The 12,249-nt window shown below is 43.0% G+C and overlaps 1 protein-coding gene across 1 annotated transcript in view; it reads right to left on the minus strand.

Moving 5' to 3' along the window:
• The window catches only part of LOC146041535 (E3 ubiquitin-protein ligase CBL-like), a 33,992-nt gene that overhangs the window by 18,458 nt on the left and 3,285 nt on the right, over window positions 1-12,249 (minus strand). The window contains exons 2-4 of the mRNA XM_083161495.1: window positions 2,144-2,290; window positions 1,099-1,255; window positions 417-538 (exon numbers count right to left, since the gene is read on the minus strand). Of these exons, the coding sequence (XP_083017621.1) occupies window positions 417-538; window positions 1,099-1,255; window positions 2,144-2,290 (426 nt within the window). The remainder of the gene's footprint in view (window positions 1-416; window positions 539-1,098; window positions 1,256-2,143; window positions 2,291-12,249) is intronic.

Consider the following 12,249-nt stretch of genomic DNA (forward strand, 5'->3'; position numbering starts at 1 on the left):
GGTGTAAGACGTTTATTGCACGGAGTGCCACCACGTGGAATTATTATTGAGAGATCGAGTGGAGATCTGGTGGGCACCCTTTAACAGCTACTCAAGCTGGAGTGCCACCACGTGGAATTATTATATATACATACATACTAGTTAGCCCACTCAAAGTAAATGCTTCAAAAGCTAGATGTACTTTCACTTGCTGCCAACAGATGGCAGTGTAACGGAGCCACACAGAATATAGATGATAGATTCTATAAAATTGTAAAAACTGTTGGTTGCTATGGGAAATTTCTCCACTTGTCCACTCATTAGGTGCTTTGAAACCCCCCCCCCCCCCCCCATGCTGATTGTCCTATGTGTGTTTCAGTCTTTGCTGCTATCCTGTTGTAAAAGCAAAAATGCAATTATTCCATGGCATGCATTACCTGCCAGGCTTGTGAGTGAGGCCACGCAGGAGCTCCTTAACTTCATCATATGTGAGGAAAGCCATGTATCCAGGGTGTGTGACGGCAAGCAGCATCCAGTTCTGTAGCAAGGTCTCCCAGGGCTGTGGGGGAATTAACAGGAACACTGTGGATTAGTCATTTTTACAAAATAGATTAGCTGAGCCCAACATCAGTAATGAGCAGGGCTTAAAGTGGTCCTGGAGAGGTGGTGCTACCCAGGGTTGCCTCCTTTACATGTCTCCTCTCCAGTAAAAGCCCAGAGAAAAGTCTCTCTGTAACATATCTGGGGGCGGGGCTGGAGCTTGATGTAATCAATCCCCGCCCCAGCACAGTAAATGCCGCCATTCACAGCACTTTAAGAAGGAGGAGGAGAAAAAAATGACACAATTTGCGTGATTGTAGCCCTGCCCCCTCCACAAATCGCTGCATTTTCTGTAATGGTGCCGGGGCTGGATGCAGGGCTCCTCCCCCACCCCCTAGTTCCCGGGAAAAGTCTCCTCTCCCGGCTTCTCCTGTCGGCATCACAATGCCGGCAAGTATGTCACAAGTCAACAAATAAAACAGGCCTCATGGATACATTGTCCCACCAAGAATATTCCTTGCAATGTCTATGGCTAGTCCTCCCTGGGATTTAGTGCTCTATAAAGTAATGTTGTTTTACCTGAAAGAGACGTGTGAAGATATCAAACTCAAACACTGACACGTGATCATTACATGTAAGATCTATAGTACTGCGCAGGGCCGATTCCAGAGGCCCCTCCCCCACAGGATGAACAGAATTAAGTACATCCCGAAACTCGTTCCATTCCACCAGACACCTGGAACATAAAATGTTACAGATAAGATAAGCGAGACGCACTGATAACACTGATGTGTGTGTGACACCACAACATCCTCCCATGCAAATTCCAGACAATGGGGTAATTTTGGTTGAGTCGGTCCCCTGCCAATTCGCAACGGGGACCGATGTTGAAGGCCTGCGCATGCACATAATCGCTTATGTACAGGTGCAGGTCTTCACCGCGGGTGCCCTCGGAGACTTGCATAGTCTCCGAAACACTTGCACTGGGGGGGCGTGCAGGAGGCGGGCATAGGGTGGTTCACATGTGAACGCCCTTCGTTTTCTGGGAGTATCCACAAAAACACTGGGTGTACACTTCCAAATGGGGCGGCCACCTGCCTTACGGGGGCGTAGGGAGGGGGAGTACTGACGTCACCGGATGTCAGCTGCCTGCCCTGTTCTCGGAGCAGGGAACCGCTAATCTGTCACCAGAGACTGACTTAGATTAGCGAGCGCCACAGAAATCATTCGATGATGGGCGACCATCGAATGATTTCAAGCCAGCGAATGGAAGTTTATGCAAAAACATCCATTCGCAGTGCTACGGGAAAATTAGGCGGGAAGAGCATTCGCACGAGCGGTGTTACATGGCTCGCAATGCAGCAAACTAACGCCGCATTGCGAGCCAACCAGAATGAGGGCCAATATTCCAATCAGTTATCTGGCAATTAGTGACTAAATAGAAAAGTGAACTAGGCATTGGAAACATTTAACATTAGCGATAACTGGAATTGCAATGTTTCAGGCTGTGTTTGAAAAATAACAGTTAGGAGCTGATTGGTTGGCAGATTATTACTGTCCATTTTATCACTCTCCAAGCGGATTTTGGAACATAATTGAGTCCATGGAGGTTTTTCATAGTTACCTAGATCCAAATTTCTGTTTCCAGAACTTAGATGCATCAAACTTAATAACGTTGTAAGTATGCCCCTGATAGCGCCCTCCCGGGAACAGGGCTCGGAGCTCACACAATATGTGACTGAATATCAGCGAGTGCTTAGTGAGGGTTCTCCTGGAAAAAAGGAATTGGACACGTTTCACATTCCTGGAAGTATATTAACATACAGTAGTAATGTGATTACTCTACACAGTGCAAACTATTAGACAAAATATATAATACATGTATTTACAGTTTCTTACATAGCGCAAGGGATTCCGTTGCGCTTTACAATTGTTGACAGTGATAGAACAAACTGGGTAAAAACAAACAGATATTGAGGTAGGAGGGCCCTGCTGCAAGCTTACAATCTATGGCCCTTATTCTGGTTGACTCGCTCAGGCGCAAATTCGCACCCTTGCAAGTCAACCAGTGGCATGTTTACGCCCAGCATTTTCATGGGAACGACCAAGAATCGCTGGGTGTTAACATATGCTAATGGCTCAGGCCGACACCCCCGACACCCCCCCCCCCTCCGCTCGAAAGGCATGCGCATACACAAAACATAGGTCCCGACCGACCGAGTCTACCTGAATAAGGGTCTATATTCTCTATCACATGTACACGCACACACATTTGATCAGGTTAATTTTTTGTTAGGAGCCAATTAACCTACCAGTACATGTTTGGATTGTGGGAGGAAAATGGGGTACCCGGAGGAAACCCACGCAAGTACGGGGAGAATATACAAACTCCACACAGTTAGGGCCACGGATGGTGGGAATGGAACCCATAACATCAGTTCTTTAAAGCAGTAATGCTAACCATTACACATCCGTACTTTCCCAAACCATTCAAAAATCTTGATCAGATAAACGATGAGACGTGACTACCGTAGTTGGTATTAAAAAATTTTTTTTTTTATATATCCAATTGGAAAATGTTAATTGTTACTATTGTGGCAGAAAACAGAACGGGAGACAGAGTAATAAAGTTTTTAATGTTTGACTCCAATTCCAGGTTACGACAACAATGGCCTCCCGCCTCGTAATATAACGCTTCCATAGACTTTATCAGACATTTTGTGCATGTGCATTTTGCAACAAATTGTTAAACTATGTGAATATTGGCATAGTGCGCAGGTTGGAAGAAACTCAAGGCCTGATTCATGCATGATCATTGGGCTGTGAATTTTCAGAGCCCAACGATTAGGTATACACCACCTGGCCACTATATAATTAAATGTTAATAAATTAATTTATTGTACCCTTGGCATGTCCACTTGACTGGGAAAGTGGGGGAATCTGTCAGGCTGGACTTCTCTATCAAAGCCCAAGGGAGTATCACAAACATTCTGGAAGCGTATTAAAGTATATATAGTACTGAGGAGTGAGGAGTAGATGTACGAAGCAGTGATAAGGGAGGAGAAGTGATAAAGTGCCTAGTACTTTATCACCGGCCAATCAGCTTATAACTGTCCATCTTTAAACCCAGCCTGTATCTTAACAGTCACGAGCTGATAGGCCGGTGATAATGTACCAGGCACTTTATCACTACTTCTCCAGGGTTCCCTACCTGACCCTTTCCATGAGGGAGAAAATGCTCTGTCCCTGGACTTCCCTGGTAATGTATGATTGCCATCACCTGTGGTGAAACATCTTTCTTATCAATTACCCAGCTCCCCACAGGTGATGGCAATCATACATTACCAGGGAAGTCCAGGAACAGAGCATTTTCTCCCTGAAGGAGAGGGTCAGGTAGGCAACCCTGTTCTTCTCCGTTATCACTGCTTCATACATCTATCCCTGAGTGATTTTGCAGCTGTCTAGAATTGGATTTACACACTGACTTTAAATCTTCCGGATTTGTAAACTGTCACTCCGTTTGTCGGTTTTCACATCAGTAATCCAATCCGCTCTAACCTGTCTTTCCACTAGCGCAACGCACAAGTATTTCTGCTTCAGATTGGATTGGTCTGCTAGCCCCACCCAAACACACAGGTGCAAGTTATCTAATGATAGTCCGTGGAACATTCCTCTGCCTTCCTAGCAAACCTATTATGTGGTCAGAGGCCATTTCTCAAACTATAGTCACATTAGATTTTTAGAACCATTTAAACCAGGTTTATTTAGATGGTAAGTAAGGAAAAAGTACCTTCACACCATTTTTTGTTACTAGGGGAAAAAAGGAACTCTTGGGTCTATCTATCTATCTATCTATCTATCATATAGTTAAATGTTTCTTTTTATTAGTGTCTTATTTAAGAATTAAAGTTAAAAAAAAATTCTATGCATACACATGGTCAGACAACTTAGTTGCAATACATATTAACATTATTTAAATAGATATCACTAGCAGATGTGTGAAGAGAGATCCAGATTTGAGTTGGTTATATTTTTTCTGTGCAGGGTAAATACTGGCTGCTTTTGCATGTAGCCCAGAAATTTTATACAGTTTTAGTTATACACTACAATTTAGATTTCAGTTTGAACTGCTGCAGCCCCTTATTTGCATAATTTACCATCCAACAGGATAATTGCCAGAATCATGGTGAGCCAGCTGGTAAATTATTTGTGTCTAAACCTACAAATTGACACCCAAAAAACGGTACTTCCTCATCTTTGTGGCCACCACTACACCAGTTATGTTAGCCGCTACATAACCGCTACGTAAGGATTCGCAGCACCATTTTCGCCACGCTTCAGGCTTGGTGGCTCGCTCTGCTTCCCTCACCACAACTTTACTAAAGATAAAAGATGGCGGCGTGGACACAGGAGGGTGGCGGTGCGCTCGCAGCTCACCATACAGTACGTAAGTTCCATAGCGTAAGCGGTGGCCGCAAAGATGAGGAAGTACACCCAAAATTTCTAGAAAGCGCATGTCAACCTTCTCACGTGTCAACATTTCCATGTTTGTGTGTGTTGACATTTTGTCTATGCCCACCTTGTTCATGTCAACCATTTGGGGTTGTCGCCCTATTGGCTGTCAACCTTTTACAAAATAGCCAAATGTTGTGTGTTTATGTATGTGTGACTGTAGTGAAATGCCTTTACTTGTATTATTCTATGCATGTCCAAACTATGGCCCTCCAGCTGTTGTGAAACTACAAGTCCCATTATGCCTTGCCACAGTTTTACTATTAGGGAAAGCTAAAACTATGGCAAGGCATGCTGGGATGTGTAGTTTGTGTAGTAGCTGGAGTGCCTCATTTTGGACATGCCATTATTAAAGTATTAACTCCATATAGCATCATCACATAACTATTGTTTTCTTATAATAGTCTCACCTTGACTTGAACTTTGTGAGTCATTATTCAGAGCAGAACAATATAACATGTTAGAATGACATTGCAAGAATGCTAAATATTTTTGAACAGAATTAAGGTGCCCATACCCTAGGACAGTGCATCTCAACAGCGTTCCTCAAGTACCCCCAACAGTTCATGTTTTTGTATGTCTCCACACAGAATCACAGGTAAAATAATTAGCTCCACCTGTGCTTTTTTAAAATGTGTCAGTGAGTAATGAGTGCACCTGTGCTCCTGCCGGGTGACCTGGAAAAAAACGTACACTGTTTGATCTTCAGGCTCCGATGTGATGCTCACTGGACCACGCATCGCATCGGACCTGACCTGATGTCAAAAACATGCAGTTTGGACCCTTTTCCATCTTATTGATCGCCACCATTGGATGAAACGTGACCAAATAACCATCATTTGCATAATATATATACACACCAATTTACTTAAAAGAGGAATTTAACCCTTTGAGTGCCAACATCTCTGTGAGAGATGTTCGATAATGGCACCGTCGCTCACATTTGTTATATAAATTCAATAAAAAATGTTTTTGTAAAAAAAAAAGATATTTCCTATATAAGGTAAACATGACAGGTCATTATGAGGAATAAAAATGTTTGCTTGTCAATTTTCACTTGACACTCAAAGGGTTCAAGAAAAACCTTTTGTACAATGGGGGGGGGGGGCACAATTACTGTGCGCCGTGTGAGATAATAGCATGCAACCAATGGGAGCTGAGGAAGCTGAAATCACCATCAGATTTAGAACAGCCAATCGTGATATTCTCCTATCTCTGCCAAAGCTCTCAGGGAGAAACGCGTTAGTGCATAAGAAGGACAATACTAAAATGGTTCATCCCCACAAGGGATTTCTTTTAGCTTGAGAAAAGCCAGTCCAGGTAGCTCTGGGAACACACTGGGACACCTACTTCTATGCTGAAATAACGATAGAGCCACAATCAGCTAACTGGAAGACACCATTTATCATTCAATACTTGCAGCTTATGGACTACGTATCCCCACATGCCACAAGCCTGAAACCACACTAACCACATCACAGTGAAGGGCTCCTTTCGGGGCACCTGACGCGTCAAACACCTGTCTGGTGTAATCACATACTGCAATGCGATAATGAGGTCTGGGCGTAATGAGGGCGTAATACGGTCTCCATGTAACCTAATTTTTCCATGGCAAACTTTATCATGTTGAACTTCCGCTTGTGTTGTCCACGTCGACCTAATGCATGTCGAAATATTTCATGTGTCGACCAATAGCGGTCAGCCTTTTGACTGGTGACGTAGACACTGTTGGTCAAATGACCCATACCCAGGAAACGTATTCCGGATCCCATGTGTAATCACCCAAATTCAAAGTAACAATCATAGTGGGTAGCCCAATAATCATCATTGGACTGAAATGTTAAGTCACAATTTCCTTTTCTAGTAAAAGCCTCTTGTGGGAGGTTTATGCACAAGAAAGCACCTCCGGAGCTTGTCTCTTCCTATTATAGAAGCTGAGGTACCATACTCAGCACATCTTGTATAGTACTAGTCTGCACTGGCCATGCACCTGTGTATCTATCCACCAGCCTGCATACAGCATTTCAAGAGAGTACTGTAATAGACAATGTGGCAGTACATTACAATGCCATTTTAGGTATGGCCATCGACTATCAATAATTCAAAAATCATGAATGGTTTATGGCTAGTGTCGAACATTTTTGCCATCAAGCATAGCCCCGCCCTGGCAACTCTGTAGCCCCGCCCCCACACTCTGACTGGCCTGTGGCCCAGTCAGCCAAAGAGAATTGATGACCATCGATAGCTAAAACTATTGATGGTTGTCCATCACATAGTTTGTAACTATCGATGGCTAGTTGCAGAATCACCTTTGATGGCAACCATCGATGGCGACTGCACCGGTGGCCATTACTATGCCATTTTAGAAATGTAGACAAACATCATACATAAAATGGCCATACTTGGGTGCCATATGATTACATATATCTGTAGATATATATTGTATATATCTTTATATCTATACAGATATCTATAGAGATAGATAGAAATATGCATCATATATTAAAAATTTAACATGCAGCGGTAAATACAGTCATACTCAGAACCTCCCCAACCCCCTGCATGCGCCACTGCTGGTAATATTCTCATAAATGTCTATTGGGTTAGCAATAACCCAAAACGTTGGAAACGTGCTGCGATTATCAAACAGCGCAACACTGCACCTTGTAAAATGGCGTAAACAGTGAGAGTGCAGCTTGTGATAAAAAAACCCTATAACCTTATCGACTGAATATTGAGACAGAGACTTTACAGCGTGTCGTAACTTTTATGAAAGGCAGCCTTTCCAAAATCAATACATTTGCTGTCAGTGAATGTGTCAAATTTCCATGTTCAGCAAGTTCAAAGGTCAAAAGAAATCTAGCATTTTTATAACACTTTTATACCGCATAAGGAAGGCCGCAACAAACCAGTGATTAAAAGATACTTAGGGGGAAATTTCCTAAGATGTATATTCTACTTCACATGTGATGTTGCTATGGCCAACCAATCAGATCCTCTCTACTATCTTCTAGAGGGTGCTAAATAAATTAGAAGTAGACTCTGATTGGTTGCCTATAGCAACATCACATGTGAAGTAGAATACACATCTTAGTAAATTTCCCCTTATGCCCTTATTCTAGTTGACTCGGACGGATGCGTATTTCGGACGGCCACTGAGTGTTCTTAGCCCCGCCTACCGTACGGATCGCTCACACCGTCCTAATGCGGTAAGACGGCGAGCGAATGGACCGCGAGTGGATGTTTCATGTGAACAACTCACCCATCTGTGGGAACCTCCCCCATTCTCTGATGGTCGCCGACCATTGAATGATGGACCGAGCGCAGTGGCGGAACTAGTGAGTGGTTGGCCCAGGGGCAAAATAAAATTTGGGCCCCCTCCTCCACTCCAGCATGGAGTTCACAATATGCCACACACCAGTGGGTGGCAGCAGTGGGCCCCTTAGTCTTCAGGGGCCCTGGTGCAATGCACCTGCTGCACCAATGGCAGTTCTGCCTCTGACCGAGCGGTCAGGCAACCCCAAGTGCTCCAGACCACTCGGACATTTTTCCATGTGAAAGCAGGAATATGGGAGGGCAGCTGACATCCGGCTATGTAGGCTGTCCGCCCCCCACACATGCGTCACAGCCCAGCGTTTTAAAGGGAACGCCCATGAATCGCGGGTTGTAGGCATATGGTAATGAGCCCAAACAGCTCGGATGGTTCCATACGATCCTTTTCTGCATGAATTCACGCCGCGTTCGGACGTGCACGGTGTTCACACATACGTAGAAACTCCTCTCCACATTCGCAAACACAATACATCGGCTGTCCGATGGAACACGAAGCTGTCCGACTCAATCAGAATAAGGGCTGGATGGGTGTAATAGTGTCCAAGTTCGGGTGCTTTTCTCTCTCGTGGGGGTCCATGACCCGCATAGAGAGAGAATAGAACTCATGGCAAGCGAAGCAAGCCACTGAGACCATATAGGGCATCTTTGCACTCCACCCAGGTCAGAGTACCGGCGGCCAGGATTCCGATGTTAGTATAGATCCCAAACTTCGGCCAGCTATACCACACCCACAAGTTCAGCCATAGTGCAGGATGCTGGCCATACTTAGACAGTTCTTTTTTGTAAAGAGGCAATCATTTACAAGGCATGGTTTTGCCTTGTAAAATAATTGCCCCTTAAAAAAAAAAACAACCGCCTATATGTGTATAATGTACAAAACAGTAGAGAATCAGCAGATTTGGAAAACTGCTGTATAGTACATATACTCCTGATGCCATGGAGAGTTTTATCAAGCAGTGTAAAGAGTTGAAAATGTGGACAAGTGAAATTGTCCGTACAAGGATGGATTGGCCTATAGAAACGGCAGGTAAGACCGTACTAAGTCTGTCCAATCTTCCCTTGACCAGGCTGGGCCCATCATTTCCTCACACCACCACCTGGGCCAGCTCACAGTCACCCTTCCGGGATTTTACACCCGGCCAGCTCCTCTCCCTTGGACCCCTGCTGTGGAGTGTCGAGTCCCAACACCACAGTGGAGATCAGCGGCACAACACAGATCCCAGCATTCATTCACCTGACTGGCAAGTAACCCTGAGTCCCGGTGTACTAGCTTTGTGCACAGGCCACATCACACTGGAAACAAAGTAACTTTTAGCCATTGAGACATTTTATTTACATTATTGCATATTTAAATATATTTTTTTTCTGTTTGCTTTATATGAATTTGATCTATGTATGGGAGTGCCGTGCCTGGTGAGTATTTTATTGTTATTTTTTTTACCTGGGAGGTGACAGTGCCTCTCTGTAAACAGCCACCACTGCACGTCACTGGTGGTCATGATGGTCAACCTTTTGACTCCTCTGACCTTATGCGCCTGTTGAGTTTACGCACTATCTACCTTTTGCATTCCCTGTTGACCTTTGACCCTGTTGAACTAATGAAGGACGATCATATGGACTTGACCTACTGACTGTCTACCTAACACTGTAAATCATCTATACCACACCTGCCCTGTCACTGACTAGCTGCACAGGAAACAGTCACCAGACTATTGTTCTACTTGGAACCTTGCCTAGCCATTAAAAATGTTATGTAAATCATAGCACACAGAATACTAATTAATCATAAAACAAGCCATAATAACGCTAAAAGTTTTCTAAAACTGTTACATAACAACCGATAAAAGTCAATGAACCATTTAAAAATCAAATAAATATTATAGGCCAGTACTTTTAGTAGAACAAAACAGGTGTTAAAACAATTATAATTATTTAATTAATTAATTTGGTAATATAATAAATAAAGATAAGGGAATAGGCTACAGCAGATCCTCTGCAAACATTTCCCTCACAATTAAAAAAAGAAGGAAAACCACTATATACATTAAATGACAACCTCTGATATAAAACAGAAACAGAGATGGCACTTGGCCTAATTTATGGAATGTGGCAGAATCAGGAATGGTCACAAACAGGGGTGGATTGGCCTTAGACTTTACTGGGAAGATTCCCAGTAGGGCGGCGCACCTATGATTCCGCCTGTCAGACAGTGATTTTTTTGTGGCGCCATCACCATTCATTGCATATAGATGGGCACCTGGCTTACAGCAGATTAGTATTTGCAGTTTTAGGTACTCTGCTCTGTAAATCGGGTGTTTGTGTGGGAGACATGAGGCTGGGTATCCCCCACCTATTTCAAAGGTGGGGGATACCCAGCGAAACGTGTTAGACTGCAGCACCCCCACCTTCTCCTTCCCAGTGCGGCTGTGGAACCAAGCACAACGTTCCACAAGGATACCTGAACCAGGACCCAAAAAATGGACTTTGCTACCAATTGGGCTTCACAATATTACAAGCAAGGACAGTGCATCGTTCTCACGGGGACCATTTCCTACTACAACACGGAGCAGTGGCAGATATCCCGGATATGTGAGTTCACCAAACTGTTCTCCCCCCCAAAATAACTTTTGCCCATTTGGAGTCCAAATAGGAACAGGATCCGCATATGAAGGACTAGTAAGGTGCTTTCCCACAATACCCCCATTTCAACATTAGGGGTTAATTTTTCAAGGCTTGCACCATATATATGCCAAAAAAAATCACAATGAAGGTGGATTATGTACTACAATCAATCATTTAAAAGTGTTTTTTAATGTATTTTAATAAATTTTTAATAAATTGGTTGTAAATATTGTGTGATTTTCTTTCTCAAAAAGCGCAGATTCAATTTCTTTCTTTTTACCTTTGTCCATTCACTGATAAATTGAGACCGCACTGGGCTCAGGCTGAGCTAGACCCCAACATTCCCTTGCACACAGTGTGCAATTGGAACTCTGCACAAGTTAAAGTGGTGGGGAGATGGCTGCATCCTGGGCTTCTTTGGATTCCTATGGAATCAGATGGTCCAACAGATGATTCGAAGAATCCAGAAGTGCAATATGAAAACAAAATAATAATACAATTTGCAATATTATTTTACAATAAAAATATAGTCAATCGTGTGTCAGAAGTGTCTGTGACTTTTTAAAAAAAGGGCGTACCCCACTCACACAAGAATAGTGATTAAAATGTGTTGAAAGGTTTCTTTTTATGTGTCTTCTCTAGTACAAATGGATTTCAGAGGTGCATACCTCACTCACTTAAATAAATAAGGATGAGGACTCATAAAGGTTTCTTTGGGTTACCAATTAACCAAAGAAGATTACACAACAAGGAGCGTACCACACTCACAATATAATTTGTCGGATGTAAGTACATCAAGGTAGCTTTAAATTAGGAAATATTGTATGTGTAATCTTCTTTGTGGAATAAAGATACCTTTATGAGCCTTTACACCATTCTTTGGATGTGAGTGGCGGTACGCTGACCTTAACCTTTATCGAATACTAAAAGATACCTTTATGGAAATATCACCACCCACCTAAGAGTGAGTTGGGTACGCCATTCCATTTCACTCCCCTTAAGAGTTAATTGTTAACCCAAAGAAACCTTTATGAGTCCTCATTCTTATTTATTTATTTAAGTGAGTGAGGTATGCACCTCTGAAATCCATTTGTGATAGAGAAGACACGTAAAAAGAAACCTTTCAACACATTTTATTCACTATTCTTGTGTGAGAGGGGTACGCCCATTTTGAAGAAAGTCACTTACAATTCTGACACACAATTGATTTTATTTTTATTGTAAAACAATATTACACATTGTATTATTATTTTGTTTTCATAT

Source organism: Crinia signifera, chromosome 19, assembly GCF_055691185.1.
Source record: "Crinia signifera chromosome 19, ASM5569118v1, whole genome shotgun sequence".
Lineage (NCBI taxonomy): Eukaryota > Metazoa > Chordata > Amphibia > Anura > Myobatrachidae > Crinia > Crinia signifera.